This window comes from Macaca thibetana, chromosome 8 (genome assembly GCF_024542745.1).
Source record: "Macaca thibetana thibetana isolate TM-01 chromosome 8, ASM2454274v1, whole genome shotgun sequence".
Classification (NCBI taxonomy): Eukaryota; Metazoa; Chordata; class Mammalia; order Primates; family Cercopithecidae; genus Macaca; species Macaca thibetana.
In genome coordinates, this window is record NC_065585.1 from 6,427,959 (window position 1) to 6,448,653 (window position 20,695).

The following is a 20,695-nucleotide window of genomic DNA, read 5'->3' on the forward strand; positions in this document are numbered from 1 at the left end:
ACATGTATACAATGTGGAATGATTGAAATTAGCTAATTATCATATCCGTCACCTCAAATCCTTACCATTCATTATTCCTGCTGTTTGAGACATGTAGTCTTTGACAACATGTGTGTATTCCTCCCACTCCATAGCCCCTGGTAGCCACCACTCTGCCTTCTGCTTCTCGGTGTTTCATGCTTTTACTTATACAAGTAAGCCGAAACGTGGCATTTGTCTTTCTGTGGCTCAGTTTGCTTGTTTCTATCTTGTGTCCACTGGTAGCTGCATCTGGAGGCTGTGTCAAAGCTTCCCGTATAGGTTTGCAGTTCGAGAGCAGGGACTTTCAGCACAGTCAACCAGTTTCCTTGCCCAACTCATTGGTTGGCACTGGGCTTACTAAGCCATTGGCTTCTAAGCATGTGAGGTGGATAAGCATCCAGTGATGAGAGAAGGGGAAAATTGAAATAGAAACTTACTTTTTTTTGTCTTTCTTCTTTTAGGGTGAAATGGGATTTGCTGGCCCCATAGGGCTCCCTGGTCCAAAGGTCAGTACAGGCGTGGCAGCGGTGTAGTTTAGAACCTCACTAGTCCTCTGTTTTGCTCTCTGTGTAAGACAAAAGATGGTATGTGGGGATGCTGTCTTGCCAACATTTTTCCTCAGAGCTTGTTAAATTAAAAGGATAAGAGCAAGTGGCATTAAGTCTGAAACCTGGGAGCCTCTTAACTGCCCAGGACCTCCAGTTCTCAGTCTGCAAATATTAGCAAGAAAGGGTGAGATTCCCAGAGCCCTGGCTCAGGTCTCATTTGCTCCAATAGGCTCAACTCTCTCCATGGTCAATTCACTTTGCAGCAATTGGTTGAAGCTGCTGTATTCCAGAAACTTTTAGGGGTTGGGCTTTTAAGATTTATTAAATTGCATGACCCTTTAAACACACGATTTCCAAATTCACTAATTGCACCAAGCCAGGTAGGGCCTCTCTGCCCTCAGTCACGGAGTGGTCTCCTTCCTCTCTATCGCTTCCCAGGGTTATACTATTTATCAAGGCAGAGTGGAGAGTTCACCATCATCCCGTGTTTGAAAGAGGAACTGAGTGTGCTGATGAAAATCACTGGAAACTGCTGGGCCTCTCCCCTCCCCTCCCTTTCTTTCCCTTCTCCCCCCAGCCTCTGCCTTTCTTTATGTGTCACTGTATCTCTCTGTCTCTATCTCTCACTGTCTGTATCTCTTTTCATCTTGCTCTTCCTTCCACTGTGTTCTCCCCCCATTTCTCCTCCTGCATTTCTTAGTTTGAATTAATACATTCAGCATATCATTAGTGAAACTTGCTAAGGGCCAGGCACTGAGGTCAGTGCTAGGGTTAGAGGATGGTTTAGACAGGACCTGACCCTCACAAGCCTGAGTCTCATGGTATAGACAGACCAGGGAATATATGGAATCTCTTTCTTTTTGCTCACTTCTTTCCCATCTTCCATCCTCCTCTACTGAATTGCAGTGACAATGACTGTGCACCTGCTGTGTGTCAGGCTTGAGCTGGGAGCCTACCTATGCCTCAGACAGCAGGTGCTGTGGGGTAAGGATTGCCGTTCCAGTGCCCGCTGTTGTGAGCTCAGGGCTGTGCACATTGCAGGTGGTCCCTACTTGTTGAATGAGTGATATCAAACCCTAACCCAACCCTGTGTGAGAGGCAGCATCAGTCCCATTCTCCAAATGAGAAATCAAAAGTCAGAATGGTGAAATGACTCGTCTGAGCAATGCTTTCTTCCTGTCCACCTTTGCTGGGCACTCTTCCCTTCCTATGTGTCCCTCCTCACTTCCTCTCTTGCCTTGTCTGTTTCTCCTCTCCTCTCCCTTTTCTCTTTCTCTTTTCTCTCCCTCCTGACTGTAAGTACTTCCTTGGCCTCCCTCCCTCATCTCACACCCTTCTCCACTATGCCCCCACACTGCTAGGATGTGACACCACGGACACACACACAAACCATCACACACACACACACACACGCATCAAGCACACCACACACATATACACACACACCATCACACCACACGTACAGACATACCATCACACACCGTTACTTACACCATCACACACACACACCATCACACACACACACTATCACAGACACACCACACACCATTACCTACACCATCACACACACACCACCACACACCATTACCTCTACCATCACACACCATTACCTACACCATCACACACACACCACCACACACCATTACCTCTACCATCACACACCATTACCTACACCATCACACACAATTACACACCACCACACACCATTACCTACACCATCACACACACACACCATCACACAGATATCATCACACATATACCATCACACACTATTACCTACACCACACACACACCATCACACACACCATCACACACCATTACCTACACCATCACACACACACCACCACACACCATTACCTACACCATCACACACACCATCACACACTATTACCTACACCATCACATACACACCATCACACACAATCACACTATCACACATACACTGCATAATATACCATCACACACACAGTCACACACCACACACACCCATCAAACACACCATCTCACACACACACTATCACACATACAGACACACACCATCACACATACACCATCACACACTGTCACCTACACCATCACACACACCATCACACACACCATAATACACTATCACACACAATCACCATCACACACACCATCTCACAAACACACACCATCACACACACACCATCACACACACCATCAAATACACCATCTCACAAACACACCATCACACACACACCATCAAACACACCATCTCACACACACACCATCACACATATACACACACACCATCAAAAACACACACACCATCACACCATCACACATATACACACACACCATCTCTCACACACACACACACCCTATCACATATACACACACATCATCACCTACACCATCACACACACACCATCACACACCATCCCACACCATTACAAAAACACATACACCATCACACATAGACACACATACCATAACACACCATCACACATACCACCACACACACACCATCATACATATACACACACATCATCACACATACCATCACATGCCATCCCACATCATTACACACACACCATCACACACACCACACACCTTCCCACACCACCACACACACACTGTCACACACCATCACACATACCATCACATGCCATCCCACATCATTACACACACCATCACACACACACACACCATACCATCTCACACCACCACACACACTGTCACACACCATCACACATACCATCACACACACGCGCACACACACACCATCACACACACCCACCACACACACCACATATACACACACACCATCACATACACACACAGACATATGCACACACACCCCCCACATCACACACACCCCATCACACATACACACACCATCACACACACATACCATCACACACATGCACCTTACCACACACACCCATCACACACACACCTCTCATCACACACACACACACCATCACACACACCCCTGCTGCCCGCTGAGCTCCTCTCCCCTGGCGAGTCCTCTCTTTGTGCTGACGGAGAGCAGCTCAGAGCGGCCCAGGTGCCAGCTGGTCACTGTTAGGAGGATGGCAGGGGTTTCTGCATCATTGAGCTCCTCTGAGAAGTGACCTCAGATTCTTGGCTGTGACAGGAGGGAAGAAGACCAAAGCTACCTGGGGTTTCATAGGCCTCTCAGTAGAAGACATTTGTATGAAACAAGGGCTGTTTGGTAATGGCTGCCTCTGCTGTGCTTGAGCAGAGCAGGCCCCAGGCCCCACAAGGAGAGCAGAAACGATGGGAGCAGAGGAGCACTGAAAAGGGAAACTGATACAGCCACCTGGAGATGTGCCCAGCTCCCGCAGAGCTCACTTGCCATTGTGGTCCTATAGTGTCATCCATCACATTGTCCCAAACCATGGTTAGGACCCTAAGTCAAAGGCTGGGGTTCCTGGTGGTTCCGTGTCCCTACAGAGAGCTCGGGCTCTGTCCACATGCATAAGCTGAGTATGCTGGGTGCAAGGCCCAGTCGTGATGTGGGAATATAAAAGTGACTGACTGAGAGCCTGGTCCCCAGGACTCACAGGCCAGGGGGAAGGGAGGCAGGAAAGAGAGGAGTGGGATAGTATGAAGAGAGTCAGGATAGAGGGGCCCAGGAGCTGAGGCGCTGAGAGAAGAGTCCCCATTGCTACCTGGTAGGACTTCAGGACACCTTTCCGCTGATGGCCCTGACCAGCTGGGTCCAGTAGAATAGACAAGAACTGCCCAGGACAAAGGAGGCAGGGAAGGGCATCATAGCCAAAGGGAACAGCATAAGCAAAGTAGCCATGTGTTCTTAGAATATAAAAGATGAGATGGGAACAAGAGAGATAAAGTTCCAGACCAATAAAAAAGACAAAAGAGTAGAACTGAAGGCTCTGTTTCCTGTGCCTACACCTATCTTGGATTGGTTCATGAGATGGCAGGAGATTTGGGCTCCGGTTCAACACTTGGCTTGTGATGAGTTTTTCCTCCTTTGCAGACACAATTTTTTCCTCTACCTGCTCTCTTTCTCCTCCTGGACAGGTATGAGGGCCCCAGGTGCACAGGGATGGACTTGTTAAACAAATGGAATGCCCAGGGGACGCTGGTTGACACTTGAAAGTTTTCAAAGCACCTTTATGCTCTTAATCTTGTGTGCCTGCGTGAGGATGTGCCTGTTTATAGAAGAGAAGCCTGAGGCCCAAAGACCGTAAAGATGTGCTCATGTGAAGTGGCAGAGCTGCTGTTCACACCTGGAGCTTCCACTTTGCCTTCTGAGGCCCTGGTGGTGGGATCAGGGGTAGGCCATTCCCAAGGATGAATGTGCAATGCTTTGATGCAGTTGCTTTCCTCAAGAAGTCCCTGGTTCCTGCAATTGTGATGTTGGGGGATGACTTAGATGCTTCCTCCTCTCCAGGGGTGGGACACATGGCCTCACTGCAGAAATGGCAAAGATGAAATCAGCTGCTTCTAGGGAACTGGAGCAAGGTTGGCCATGAGGGTCCTGTCTGTGCAAGAGCCCTGTCAGTGAACCTAATCTGATGCTTGTCTCTGGTCTCAACCCCTCAGGGAGACACAGGAGCCACTGGGCCGGTTGGCGCTCCTGGACCTAAGGGAGAGAAAGGTGATGTGGTGAGTAGATGGCTGCCCTTCTGCATGGCTGAACCTCAGGGCTGGTGTGGGGGACCCAGGGCCCTCCGATCATGCAAATCAGCAAGTGTGGGCTGAATACCTGGCAGGGGCCAGGCACTACCCCCACACCACCCTCGGGATGAAGCCCTAGCTTCTCTCCATGGGCATGGAGGCCTGCTGGATATGGCCTCGGCGGACTCTCTAGCCTTGTCTCTTGCCACCCCATAACCAGAATTCTCTGCTTTGAATCATCACAGTTACTAACCCTCTAATTTGTCATTTTGTTGTACCCTTCCTGACTCTGGCCATTACACAGGCTCTTTCCTGTGCCAAGAATAATGCTTCCTTCTCCCCACCCCTGTTTTCCCTTCACCGCACCTTCCTGCTTGGCTCATGAGTTCTCATCATTCCTACTCAACTATGTCTAATTCTCCAGGACATTGCTCCAAACCCCAGCTCTGTGTTCCCACAGCACCTCCTCCATCCCAGCGTTAGAGGACTCCCAGGTGTCCTGACTGTAATTTATAGTCACAGCATTTCCAACACCTGGACTAGCATGAATTATATTCATGAATCTTTCAGCTGATGAGGGAACACAATTAATGATGGCCAGGAAAGAACTGCAGAGACGAAGAAGTCACAGTTCAGGGTGGCCCTCAGGAGCTGAATGGCTGAGAAGTGGATTCTGGCTTCACCGAGATACTTAACCTTTCTATCCTTAGTTTTCTCATCTGTACAATGGGGATAATAAAACAACCTATTCAGTAGCATTATGAAGATTAAATAAATTAATGCATGTAAATGGTTTAGAACAGTAGTGAGTGCAGTCAGTCGCTGTCCTGGTGGAAGCACTAACCCCTGCCCTCCTGCATGGAATCATGTAGCATCAATAGCACAAGATTGGTGTCAAATGAGCCTTGGTCATTGTCCTTCGCTGCAGCCTTTATTAGCTGTGTGACCTTGGGCAGGTTTCTTTCTTTCTTTTTTTTTTTTGGAGACGAAGTCTTGCTCTTGTTGCCCAGGCTAGAGTACAGTGGCATGATCTTTGCTCACTGCAACCTCCGCCTCCCAGGTTCAAGCGATTCTCCTGCCTCAGTCTCCCAAGTAGCTGGGATTACAGGTGTGTGCTACCACGCCAGCTAATTTTTATATTTTTAGTAGAGACGAGGTTTCACCATGTTGGCCAGGCTGGTCTCGAACTCCTGACCTCAGGTAATCCCCCTGCCTCGGCCTCTCAAAGTGCTGGGGTAAAGCCTCATTTACACATTAGCAAAATGAGGAGTATGACTAGTTGGTTTACAAAATGCCTGGCCCATAGTGGGTGATCAGTGAATGACCGTTGTCTTTTTTGGTGTATGTGATTATAATTAGTTCCTTCTATGTTCTCAGTGCTCAGGAGGAAACCCAGGAAATAAGACAAGCCTCTTCCCTAGAAGAATTAGCCTGGCAAATGCAATTCCCTCAGCACCCCACACTGTCGCCCTCTCATGCTGTAGTGATGCCATCTACCCTTCTTGGCATGTGTGTCATGTGGAGTCTAACATTTGCTCCATGCAACAGCTTTTGACATAGTCTCATGACGTCTCTAATGGGGATGACACTGGTTTCTCAGGCTTGGATGACTTGCCCTCAGTCACAGAGGCTGGATGTAGCAGAGACAGAATTTGCACCTGCATCTGCTTTAATCTAGGTCTTGTGCTCACTTGGCTGTGCTTCACCTTCACTTACACATGCATATCTACCTCCTTTGTGTAGGTAGGAAGCACCTGTTGTGTGCAAAAAGACATGTAAATAAGGAGAGCTGGTCACATTTACCAGCCCTTACTGCACTGCTGGCTCTGCCTTACATGCTTCACAGGCTTGAGGCTCACCTAACTCTCACATCAGCTTAGTGAGGTGAGGCCTGGTGAAATGCCTACCTCACAGATGAGCAAACAAGCTCAGAGAAGGGTGGTAACTCATACACATGTGGTTTTTTAGGAACTCACTTGTCAGGCAGTAGGTGTAGGAAATGCCCGGCCCATTCCTTTCTCCTCCATGTCTGGGACAAGACCCACTCTAGCACATGTGCTGTCACTTGTAGCTGGGTTTAAAGGAAGGGAGATTGGGAGGACATTCTGAATTCAGAGAAACCACCAGAATCAGCCAGAGAACAAACATGGATGTACTCTGGAGCCCTGAACTCCGGGCAGTGTTCCATGGCATAATTATGATCATGATTGCCTGCCTGATGTCATCAGCAGCTCTATTGAGGCCAAATAGCCTGTGATTGAGGAAGCAGCACCAGCATCAGCAGCCTACATTCAAATTTTGGTTCCACAACCTACTAGCTTCAAGAACTGAAGAATTTGCTAGAACTTTCTGAGCTTCACTTTTCACATTTGTGAAACATATATAAAAATAATATCTGTAGGGGTTCTGCTTCTGAAATGGCAACAAGAGGAACTCTGTGAATCTACTCCCTCCAAAAAGATAATACCTGGTGAAATTCCAACACTTTTCACCTTCTGCATCTGGAGTTCCAGAGTCTAAATTCTTGGCGGATGCAGCCAAGGGATAGGGCTCGCTTCCTCTGCCCAACCCCCATTCACAGGGTGGAGGTGCAACCTCAGGCATGACAAGCCAAGAATGTTGGGATTCTGATCAGCCCTTTCCAAGCTCAGTCATAAGGTGGAGGCTCCCCAGTGAAGGATGCAAGTTGAAAAAAGCAGACACTACTGCACCTTCCCAGCCAGGGCACCATTCCAAGAGAAGAGGGCCATGGTCCCAGCTCCCAGTTCTAGAGCAGGGATGCAGATATTTAGCCCAAGATACAATCCTTAAGAACAAAGAACTCTGAAGCTCTCCCCAAAGGCATGGACTTTGAAACAGAATGTGGAGAAGTATAAGTGTAAGGGTTCTCTAGAAACAAAGGAGATGTTGGTGATAAGAAATTAAGAGGAGTGTGATACTCTATAGTAAACCATAACTTCACCATAGCTAGCTTATCAGAAAGAACCAGGGAGAAAACACCACAAAGAAGACTGCTCCTGGCATGAGCAAAAAACCTCAATGACTGCCCACAACAGCTACCCATGCAAAGGGGACCTGATTCAGTTTGATCAGACTATGGAGCAATGAAAGTCTATATAGCATTGTAGAAAATAGTAAAGGAATCAGTTGGAAAGTAATGGAACCTAAGAGCTAGATTGAATGTCAGCAGAGGCAGACAGTTTGACAGAGGAATCAAGAAAAGAAACGTTCAAAATGAGCCTTGTTAAAACCATTGTCATCCTGGGGTGACTGTGTACAGGTCCAAGGCCATGTCCTCTGAAAATTGGCCTCAGAGTTGTAACACTGGGGAAAGGGAATAGACTTAATTAAAATAATCGAGCCAAGTCAGTGAGCAAATAAACAAGAAAACAACAAAAACAATTTTTGTAGGGGAAGTGTCTGTATCCAGGACTGCTATATTTTCTAAAATGTCCAATTTTCAACAAAAATTATGAGACATGCTAAGAAACAGAAAAATGTGACACATACACCCAAAAAGGCAGCAGACAACAGAAACTGCCTGAGAGAGGACACAAATATCGGATTTAACAGACAAAGCCTTCCAAGCAATCATTATAATTATGATCAAAGAACTAAAGGAAATTATTCTGATGTAAGCAAAAGAAGGCATAATGACAATATTTCATCAAATACAGAATATCAATAACGAGTTAGAAATTATAAAGAACTAAATGTAAGTTCTGGAGTTTAAAATTATAATAAATGAAATTTAAAAACTAGAGAGGCTCAAAAGAAAGATCAGAATTCTTAAAGATAGATCAGTAGAGATGATGTAATCTGAAGAACGGAGAGAAAAAATAATGAAGAAAAATGGACAGAGTATTGGAGAAATGTAGGCGTTCATAAAGTGCACAAATCTGCACCTACTGGGAATTAAAGTAAAAGAGGAGAGAAAGGAGCAGAAAAGTATTCAAACAAATAATGGCGGAAGGCATCTCAGATTTTATGAAAAGCAGTAGTCTACATATTCAAGATGCTCAGTGAACCCCAATTAAGATAAACACAAAGAGCTACACTTACAAACATCATAGTAAAAATTCCAAAAACCAAAAAAAAATTGAAAGTAGCAAGAGAAACAAATGACTCATCATTTACAAGGAAACTCCAATAAGATTAACAACTGAGTCATCAGAAATGGTTGAGGCTAGAAGGCAGAGGGATGGCAAGCTATGTATAATAATACATTACAACCATGTATGGTTGGTGTTAACAAACACGCATGTAATATGCATAGCAATAGCATGAAAAAGGGGGAAGAAGGCATAGAGCTAAGAAGGAGTATGTTTCTATGTCTAACTGGAAGTAAGTTTTTACAAATCTACAGTAGACCCTATTAAGTTATGCATAAGATAAACTCTAGAGCACCCTCTAAGAAAATAACTCCAAAATATATAGTTAAAATATCATGAAAGTAGTATAAATGTTACCCTAAAAAGTACTCAATTCCAAAAAAGATCAGTAAAGGAGCAATAAAGGAACAAAAGTGGGACAGGAGACCTGTAGAAAACAAAAACTAATATGGCATATATAAATCTAATTATATAATAATATATGTGAATATACTGCATGAACCAACTAAAAAGCAGAAATGTTAAGACAGGTTATAATAACAAGATCAAACTATATCCCGTCTATAGAAGACATACTTTAGATTCAAAGATACAAATAGGTTGTATGTTTTGTATTCAAAGATACAAATAGATTTCAATAGGTTAAAAATAAAAGGATGGAAAATATACATCTTGAAAATAAAAAACATAGAAAGCTGGGGTGACTGTGCAGTATTAGACAAAATAGACTTTAAAACAAAAAAATCAATAAACAGAGACATTTCATAATGATAAAAAATTAATTCTCAAAAATATAGCCATTATAAACATATATGCACCTAACAAAGCCCCAGAATACATGAAGCAAAAACTGACAGAATTTAAAGGTGGAATGAAAAACTAATTAAAAATAATTAAAGACTTCAATACCTCCTTTTCAATAATGGGTAGAACAACTAGGAATGTGGAGAAATTGGAATCTTCATGGATTGCTTGCATAACTTGGTGCAGTTGCTTTGGAAAACAGCCTTGCAGCCCTTAGGTTAGAGAGAGAGTTATCATATGACCCAGCAATTCAATTCTACTTTTAGGAATACACCCCTCAAAATGCAAACATATGTTTACACAAAAACTTTCACAAAAATGTTTATAGCAGCATTATTTACAATAGCCAAAAGTAGAAAACCCAAATGTCTATCACCTGAAGAATAGGTAAACAAAATGTATGTCATATCCACACAATGTCATATCGTTTTGCAATAAAACGAAGTACTTATACTTGGTCCGACATGGATTAACCTTGGAAAGACTTTGCTGAGTGAAAGAAGCCAATCATAAAAGGCCACATATTATATGATTCCATTTATATAAAAAATGTACAGAATAGACAAATCTATAGAAACAGAAAATAGATTAATATTTCCCTAGACCTGGAGTAGAGGAAGTGTGGAGTCATTGCTAATAGATATGGGTTGTTTCTGAAGTGATAAAAATATTCTAAAGTTGCTTGTGGGGATTTTGTTGTACAACTTTATAAATATACTAAAAATCATTGAACTGTACATTTTAAGTAGGTAAATTATATGGTATGCAAATTATATTTCAGTGAAACCGTTATGGAAATGAAGAGTAACTATAACATTGAGTTATTGGAAACATTAAGTGAGATGATACTCATGAGAATGCACACTCAGTTAACAATAGTCATCATTTCTTTTAGTGGCTACTAGGCAGAGCTGATGAGAAAATATGTAATCCTTTCAAATCTCAGGTTGATGCTGCCATTTGCAACGTCATGCCATGGAGATGCTCTGTAGTGAATCTTTGCCTTCTTCTTTCATTTTTCTAGGGCATAGGACCTTTTGGCCGAGGGGAAAAGGGTGAAAAGGTAAGAATCTTCCTTTTATCACACTCCTTCAAGGGAATGGGACAGAGGACTTGGGTTTGGGGGAGCTGTGTGCTGCTATTATGTTGCCTGGAAAGAATTAGAGTGGGGGAAAAGAAGTGTCCTGGGCTGTGTAACTGGCCTCAATGTGTGTCCTCCATGACTTGGGTGGTTGAAGCATGTACTGTACTCAGCAGAAAGAGAGAAGGTGGAGACAGAAAATGGTAAAATAGTGGTTGGAAAATTGAGTAGGACACATATATCTTGGGGAATTCCGGGCATATTCTGTTGAAAATGTTGATGTTTGAACTATACCTGAGAAGTGGAAATCTGGGGGCAGGTTCTGCTAGGTAAAATAAAGGACATCAGAAGAATTCGTGGGGAAAATAAAGATGTTCTCCGCAGCTATGCATGTTGCACCTTCTTTTACCTGCGGTAAAACATGCACAGGCTTGACTGATCCTGGGAAATACGGGATTCCTCCTAAAGAAGAAATTCTTCTTAAGAGATTAGCCTATAAGGATAAATAAAAGCAGAGAGCCACTAAAAATGCTATTTTCTACTCATACCAGCTATTTAAAAAACAAAAGGAAAAAAGAAACAAAAAAAATTGTCATCTTCTTGGAGAGGCAGCCACAAGACTTTACAGTGCAAATGCATGTTGATACTTTCACTGGAGTCCAGGCACTTGTGGACTCAAAATGTAGTGCTGTTGGATCCGGAGAGGTCATTCATTGCTCAGAGGGGGTCACGTTAGTCCCTTGCATAGGGCTGGTTATGTAACACATGTAACACTCCATTAAGTTACAGTAGAAACAGGAAACAGCTTTCATGTGGCCAGCTCATTCTCTCCCTGTAGGCACTCTTACACATCTAGTTCTGCTCTAAGGAGATAAATCAAGGATATGCACAAGTACATATCCATGTGTACTTTATAAATGAGACTAGAAATGACACAATGCTGTGTAGTGGGCAAAATGCATTATTATACACCTCAATAATGCAAGTTATTTGATGATGCAAAATGACATTTAGGAGAAGAACTAATGACCTAGAAAATGCAGTCAATACTCTGTTCATTTTTAAGCACGTTGCAAAATGTATATACAATATGACACCAGCTGTGTGTGCATGCGTGTGTGTGTGTGTGTGTGTGTGACTGAAAGGAGGGGGGGACAGAGAAATTAACGATGGAGACAAATCCCTATTATTAACCACTGGTTGTCTGTGGGCGAAAAAGTTATGAGGACATTTATTTTCTCCCTCATATTTCTTTATGTCATTCTTTATTTCACAATGAGCTCCTCCGTTAAAAGCATAGGCACACGTGTAAAATGACTACCTCACAAGAATGAAAAGCAGTTTGGATGTAGCATAACACATAGCATAACTTAAGTGGTACAACCAGGAAGATGTAGTTCATGTCTCCATTCTGCCACTCTCTGGCTCTGCCATCAGTTTTGAGCCTCCATCTCCCGACCTAAAATTCTCCCACCACTTTTCATGACTTCTCTGTGATTTAAAAGCACAGCACCTGGAACCTAGATGTTCAAATTCAGTAGCTACTTTCTTGGTTTAAGTTTTTTTTTTTTTTTTAATTAGTTTCATTTAATTTTGGTAAGGACACAATATGAGATCTACCCTCCTAACAAACTTTTAAGTGTGCAGTACAGTACTATTGACCATAGGCTCAGTGTGGTGCAGCAGATCCCTAGAATGCATTCGTTTTGCTTGAGATTTTTTGCCCATTAATTGGCATCTCCCCATTTCCTCTCCCCCAACCCCTGGAAGCTACTATTCTACTCTTTAATTCTAGGAATTCGACTATTTTAGGTACTTCATATGTGGAATTATGTAGTATTTGTCTTCCTGCATCTGGCTTATTTCAGTTAGTATAATGTCCTCCAGATTCATTCATGTTGTTAAAAATGACAGAATTTCCTTCTTTTTAAAGGCTGAATGGCATTCTGTTGGGTATTAAAAATAGAGCTACTGTAAGATCTAGCAATTCAGTATACCATGTTTTCTTTATCCATCCATCCACTGATGGACATCTAAGTTGTTTCCATATCGTGGCTATCATGAATTATGCTGCTGTGGGTATCTCTGTGAGATCCTGATTCCAACTCTTCTGAATAAATAGTCAGAAGCAGAATTGCTAGATCATACAGTAGTTCTATTTTTAATCTTTCTTTGGAGGAGCCACCATACTGTTTTCCACAGTGGTGATACCATCTGCATTCCCATCAACAATGTTCAGCAGCTACTTTCTTTCTCTAATTTTTTTTTTTGAGACGGAGTCTCACTCTGTCACCAGGCTGGAGTGCAGTGGCACTGTCTTGGCTCACTGCAATGTCCACCTCCTGGGTTCAAGCGATTGTCCTGCCTCAGCCTCCTGAGTAGCTGGGACTACAGACGTGTGCCACCATGCTCAGCTAATTTTTGTATTTTTAGTAGAGACGGGGTTTCACCATGTTGACCAGGATGGTCTCAAGCTCTTGACTTCAGGTGATCCGCCTGTCTCGGCCTCCCAAAGTGTCGGGATTACAAGCGTGAGTCACCGTGCCCAGCCCAGCAGCTACTTTCATTGTTACTTGCATGCTCGGTTCCAGTGGGCAGAGGTTGAGCACAGGGTGCCCAGGTGTGCCTCCAAATCAGGATCCAGGGCTGCCGGGGTCTGGAGGTCAGAACACTCGATCTGGGTGGTACCTGCCAGGCAATACCATGCAGCTCTGTGGCCTCCTTCCCATGTTCCTCTGGGACCAGCCTTTCCTCTCAACGAATGTGTCCTTCACATGTGTTCCTGTCACCAGGCAGGGACTGGCAGCCTCCTTCCTCCCTGTGGACTGTTGGGCATCTCTGCCTCATTGGCTCTGGGGTGAACTCACAGTGGGCAGCCTTGGATGCCTGTTCTCCTCACACCTGAAGGCACCTTCTGGTGACAGGAGTCCTACCTGCAGCATCACATTCAAGGGTCTGATGCTGTGAGGGCATAGTTGTGGCCATGGAGACCTCCTCACATCTTCAATGTTGGCAGGAGAGACAGGCAGCTGAATGGACGCTGGCACTTCTGGCTCTGTCCTCAGTTGACATTTTCCTGCAGTTGATATTTTTAGCGAAGTCTGAGTCTAGATTCCACCACATATTAGCTGTGTGATTTGGAGTGAGTCACTTCCCTCTCTGGGACTCTGCTTCCTCCTCTGTACAATGGAGGAGGTGGGATGAGATGATGCATAAAGTCGCTTTCAGGCAGCAGCTCTGAGATTAGGGAATCAGCCCACCCCCAGCCTTTGCCCCCTAGGGCTCTTTTCTGTAACTCGAAGTCTCTGCTTCTCCTCCAGAAATGAGGAGACCAGAGTGGGCTGAGGGGATTGATAGCGTCTAGAGAGGGTAGAAGGCTACTCGTGACTCATGCATTGAGACTAGGCTTAATCAACTGGCTTCTTAGCTGACTGTTGTCTCCAAAGTAATTGCCACACAGGTTGGATTGAGTTTGGGGGTATTGGGTAGACCAGAGCTCGATGGGTCCAGGGATGGTAATACTCTTATTCTGGCTGTGTGTTTTTATATATATTTGGAATTGTAATTAACCGCTGTGGCAATGTACATTGGCTTCTGCATGTACCAGGCATCCTGCTAAGGATATTTCATACTTACTGTCCCATCATTAAGACAATATTTCAGGGAAGGCAACGCTGTGCCCATTTCAAGGATGAGGAGAACATGGCACTGAGGTCAAGTGACCTGCACAAGGTCACGCACTTAGTATATGCCCAGGAAACACAATCACTGATTGTTACTAAAATGAAGGGAAGTTGTAGAGCTGATTGAATCACCGTTCTTTGGCAGCTAAGGAAACTGAGGCTTAGAGAAAGTGAGTGACCTTGGCCCGTACACGGAATATAACAGTAACAACAACAGCACACTCTCATTAGCTGATGTGAGGAGTTGGCAAGTTTATCCACGGGAAGAGATAGCAAGGGACCTGGTAAATGAAGCAACTTCAGAAAGACTGAGCAAGAATCAGGTCTGAGTCTTCTCCAAGCATGAGGATCAGTTCAGGCACGTTCTCCAGGTTAGTCCCATTAGAACGGACTCAGTACTTTCACTTACAAGGACCAGGACAGATGCTATTTTCTCCCTGGACCCAAGGATATAAGCATGAGAGCCTTGAAATTCCCATAGCCATGTTGGTACCATGAAAGCCAGTTTAAAGAAGATGAAGGTGATCCTGAGAAGCTTGGCCCTGAAACGGATCAGTTGCTGCGTAGAGAGCAGGCTCACCTGAGGCAGATCTCCAGTGTCTTAGAGCTGCGAGACAATGCATTTCCTGCCAGTGGTCTTAGCTTTCTTTATGAACAGTAGCTATTATTAATATTGCAGGTCAAGTTGGGTTGGGATGTTGATGGGAGTGGCCTTTCAGGCAGGGATTTGCCTAAACAATGACCTGGAGGTGGGACAGTGTTGGGTCCTGAAGAAACCCATCTTTCCTGGAGTGGACAGGATGGACCTGATGGAACCTGAACCACATCTTACAGATAGTCAGGGGCCCTGACACCCACCAGGAATGAAATGGGGGCAAAGTATCCCACAGAGCCATGCTTGGATCAGCAACTAGGGACTCAGCATTTGGTAGAGGGAGAAACAAGCACCACCAAAAAGTCATTTCTTAAGCTTTTTCACAGAAATCCATATGGCAAGAAATAAAACTTCATATGGATTTTCTGCTCAGATTTCACAGTATGGTGCCCCAGAAAAAAAAATCAGCAAGCAAATATAAGAAACTCAGCTAAATTGTATTGGGTTCGTCGACTCAGCAGTAGATAGAACTTTGGGTCACAGAAACATCAGTTCATTGTCTTTTATGGTTTTCTTCCATTTTGCTGGCACCATAAACCTGACAGGGGATGAACGTGGTGAAAGGTGAGTCTCTGAACCAGGCAAGTAGTCCAGGTTCTTCCAGCTTCCTGGGATGCAGCCTTCTCAGAGCCTTGGCTCCACATTCTGAAGAGGATGCCATGTGTGCAGGAAATCCACCTGAGAGTTCCGAAGTCACGTCATGGGAGGGTCTTTGTGGGGTGGTTTGCTAAACAAATAAGATGCTAATTACCAAATGGAAGAAAGGTCAAGGTGCCTGGAATTCCTCTGTTCCAGATGTCTTTATTTGGTTTACATACACTGTCCCGTTTGAAACATGCAAGTGCTCATAAGTTTGCATTTGACCTTAAACTGCCACTGGAGTTATGCTGTTCTGTGTTGCTTGGCAGATGGAGTCCAGTGTGCTTGGTGTGCACATCCTACCGGACATGATGGGGCCTGCGGGATCCTTCCCCAGTGTTTGTCTCCTGCTGATTCTGGGTTTATCTTTCTGTGGTCATGCTCAGGATATCTCTGCCTCCCTGTCATTGATTCCTCCTCTTTGCACGCCCAGCATCCCCCTTTGCCTGCTGAAACCTTAGGGGTGTTTCTAATCCAGTCACCATCAAAGTGCCCAGCATCAAGCCAGGCATTTCTATGGGCATTGTCCTATTTGTCCCTCCCGTAGATTGTAGGTGAAAGGCATCGTTATGCCCATTTCACGGAAAAGGGCACTGAGGCTTGGAAAAACATGTGCACACATTCATGGGACTGATTTCATTGTCAAAGGATATAGGGCAAAATACTTTATAATGAGCTCTGGCTTGTTTGAAATCATAGCAAGTACTAGCTGAGGACCCAGCATGGTGCTGGGCGGCTAGGCAGGGACAGCAAATGGGGGTGTAAGCTTTGAAGAGTGATTAACTTTTAAGAGTAAATCGGAGAATAGGGATGTAGGGTGTTCTAAAAAAAATCACTCTGGCCACTGTATGGCTGATAGGGCGCAGTCATTGGAGAGAAGGTATGTTCCTACTCAGTCCTGCTTCTCATTGGATTGGGGCCCTTTGGGTAACAGTCGGGTCTGCAGTTACAGAGAAGTCAGGTCTTCTCTTATCCCAACACGACAGACACAACTTGTGCTGTCCACACTGTTAAATAATGGGTCCTTCTGATCAGAACCAGGTTCTTTCTTCAGTGTCTTTCAAAGGCAGACTTTACCTGAAGTTATAAGAAGATTGCTTGGAGGTAGAATTGGACTGCAGAGTGGGAGGAGAAATGAAAAGGGAGCTCCACGACATGTGGGTTTTCTTCCTGGAGCCCCTCTCCCAGAGTGGTGACCAAGAAAGTTCTCCAGAAACCACAAGGCACTTCTACATATCAGGGGAACCATGGTCTGAAAGTGTGTGCTCCCCAAATCCATATGTTGAAATCCTAACCACCAAGGTGATGGTATTGGGAGGTGGGGTTCTTGGGAGGTGATTGGGTCATGAGGGTGGAGCCCTTAGGAATGACTGGATTGGCCCTTATAAAAGAGATCCCAGAGAGCCCATTTGTCCTTGCCACCATGTGAGGTTACAGTGAAAAGACAGCCATCTGTGAACCAAAAAGCAGGCCCTCATCTGACACCAAATCTGATGACACCTTGATCTTGGACTTTTCCAGCCTCTAGAACAGTGAGAAACAAATTTCTGTAGTTTACAAGCTACCCAGTTTATGGTAGCCCCAAAAGACAAGGGGTTTCTGCCACTGATGAAATATTTGGCATAATGAGGGACGGCACACACACTTTTGATGTTTTTAAGTTCTCCCTGAGGCGTAAGATGAGCATGTTTTAGCAATAGCAGCCATGCAGAATTTATTGGCCAGCACTGGTGATTTTATGTGAAATGGTATAATGACTTTGAAAAAGAAGTGCCATGTACTGGGAAGAATCATGACATCAGTCTTTTACTGACCTCTTAATGTTCCAGGCTATTCAGTTTTATGAGCTTCAGCCTCTGACAGTCCCTTTAAGAAGGCTGGGCTATGGCCAAGGTCACAGAGCTGGTTAGTAAGTAGGGCCAAACCTGTGTCTGTCTGATACAAGACACAAGAGTGGGGATCCCCCACTTTTGACCACAGCATTGGTCAGTGTCAGTTCCCTGCCCCTCCTTCAAAGTGATACTGATATCTGGGAATTCTTGACCTTCAAAAATCTTATAGGAATCAGCTTTGTATAAAGACTGCATTATAGAACCCCTGAACCAGAAAATATAAATTAGACTTTTGTCTTTATATTTGTGAAACTTCTAAGATATAGATATATTTACGCCATTTGCCTCTAGCTCTGGGTCCTTTTCTCTTTGTTCATGGCTGGCTTAATCAGCACCCCCATCTCCTATTCTTAGCCTGTGCATTAATGTGCATTATTCATGGTTATCGAGTTGGATAACTGTGGTTGAGTGCCTTCTATTTTTACAATAATTAAAGGGTTTAAGGGGAAATTAGTTTAGCTGCTTATGTGCCCTCAAATAGCCTTGTAGGTTAGGGGCAAAATGCCCAGAGTTAGAATAAATAGAGGTGCTGCAGGTCCTGTCCATGGTGCTGAAGGACACACTGGGGAAGTTCTGAAGTTCACAGCACTGCAGGGCCTCAGGCAGAGCTGGGATAGGAATCTGCATTTCTCCTCTAGCTCCATCTGACACTCAGGTGCTTGCCAAGTCTAATGGACCAGTCACAAAACCAAGGGCTTCGTACAAGAGGGTGAGAGCACTTATGGGAAGGGTAAATGCTGGACTCCTGAACTGGGAGGGCAGGGGAAGCTCAGAGTGCAGACACCGGTCACAGACTGACTGGATCTAGACCTTGGCTGGGTCACTTAGCAGCTGTGTAACAGTGGGTCAGTTACTTAGCCCTGTAACCCTTGCTTTCCTCATCCATAAATTAACAACTATAATAGTACTTGCCTCGGAGGGTTTCTGCAAGGATTAAATGAGCTAATGAAAATAGATGACTTATGTTTGTAAAAAGTGCTCATAAACGTTAAGCATAATTACCATTACACCAGCATAGTGTTCCACCATTTTTTTATAAACCAAATGACGTCTTCTGCCCTCTCAGCATTAATGAGGTCTTATTTTCAGAGGCGACCAGCAGCTGCAAAATGTCAGAGTTCTTCAGTCTCCCCCCTGAGGAGGACTTCTATAACTCCTAAAACCTCAGGAAACCTAGAGAGTGTTCTTAGAAAGCATGTTCTAGGAGGCCAACATAAAGAACCTTCCCTTTCTTCAAATTCACCTAAAATAATTCATAGATCATCTAAGAATCATGATAGTACCTCGTATTTACAAGGACTTGCTATCTGCTAGGATTCATGCATGTGCTATTTAGTTTAACTTTCATGGTAAATATTGCTGTCCTTGTTTTACAGGCTATTCACTATAAAATGAAAATTCACCTGGGACCAAGCACAGGTGACTTTACCTCTTCATGGGGATGAGCCAGGATTTGAGTTCATGTTTTCAGACTTCACAGCCTGCCTTTGTCTATGCTGACAAATGGTTCTCAAACTTGAGACAACATCCAAATAACCTGGAGAACTTTTTAAGCCAACAGGCTGAACCCCACTCCCAGAATGTCTGATTTAGTATGTCTGGAGTGGGGCCCGAGAAGTTGCCTTTCTAACACAACCCCAGGTGGGGTTGATACAGCTGGCCCATGACTATGCTTTCAGAACCACTGCCCAGCACATTCCTAAGACCCCACTAAAGGGCATACCAAATGGATGAAGAATGTTAGTAACAGCACCTCTAGCAATGCAACGGTCTTTTTGTTAACATTTATAAATAGGGCCTGATATTTAATTAGCCAAAAGAGCAGCAGAAATATTTGTTCTCTCTTTTCTCTGTTTCTTGATGAGGTAACAGGATGATCCCTGGGGCTCTGGATGCTGACAACTAGGTGTGGGGAGATGGATAATTTCCTGCTAGATGGTTGCCCCCCACCCCCATATGCCTCCAAATGAGATCATGAAGGAAGTGAGTTTGTATGCGGTGGAGGGAGAGGCAGGGGTGGAAGAGAGGTCAGAGTCTGGACTTGGAGCCAAGCCCTGATTTTGAGTCACAACACCATTGTAAACAGAGGGAAGCCCCTCTTCTCTGAGCCTTGGTTGTCTTCCGCAGTGAATCTCATCCATTGTCATTCTCTTATACCCTGAGTGTTGATTTTCTTTTTATAGGTGGAAAATAGAGGCTTGGGTAGTTTACCCAAAATAATAGTATCTGATGCTTGTTTTGAATTTCCCTGTATATGAAGCATTTCCCGAATATTTTCTCAAGTCCTCTTACCAGCCATGTTGAGCCAGAGGTACTCCTCCTCATTGTGTCATCTCTTTTCCAGGTGAAGGAGCTGAGACACAGGAGGGGAATGAGTCTGTTCTGTTCTGCTGATATGAGACAGAGGCCGCATGCAGATCAGACCCTCTCCTCCCAGTCTAGGCTTTTTTTCTTCTCTTTCTCTCTCTTCTTTGCTTCCTTCCTGCCCTTTCATTTCTTTTCCTTTTTTTCTTCTGTGCTTTATTGTGGATCCTTAGCTTTACATATTCTTTTAAAGATCATTCTATGCCTGACCTTACCAATTTAGGGGCAACCTCCAGTCTTTTCCCACTCCTCTCCCTGACCCAT

General features: G+C 44.4%; 1 protein-coding gene across 1 annotated transcript in view; it reads left to right on the top strand.

Annotated features, from left to right (window-relative positions):
* Nucleotides 1-20,695, top strand: part of COL22A1 (collagen type XXII alpha 1 chain) — a 298,462-nt gene that overhangs the window by 72,926 nt on the left and 204,841 nt on the right. Inside the window, exons 9-11 of the mRNA XM_050800296.1 lie at nt 483-527; nt 5,127-5,189; nt 11,142-11,180. Coding sequence (XP_050656253.1) covers nt 483-527; nt 5,127-5,189; nt 11,142-11,180 — 147 coding nt within the window. The remainder of the gene's footprint in view (nt 1-482; nt 528-5,126; nt 5,190-11,141; nt 11,181-20,695) is intronic.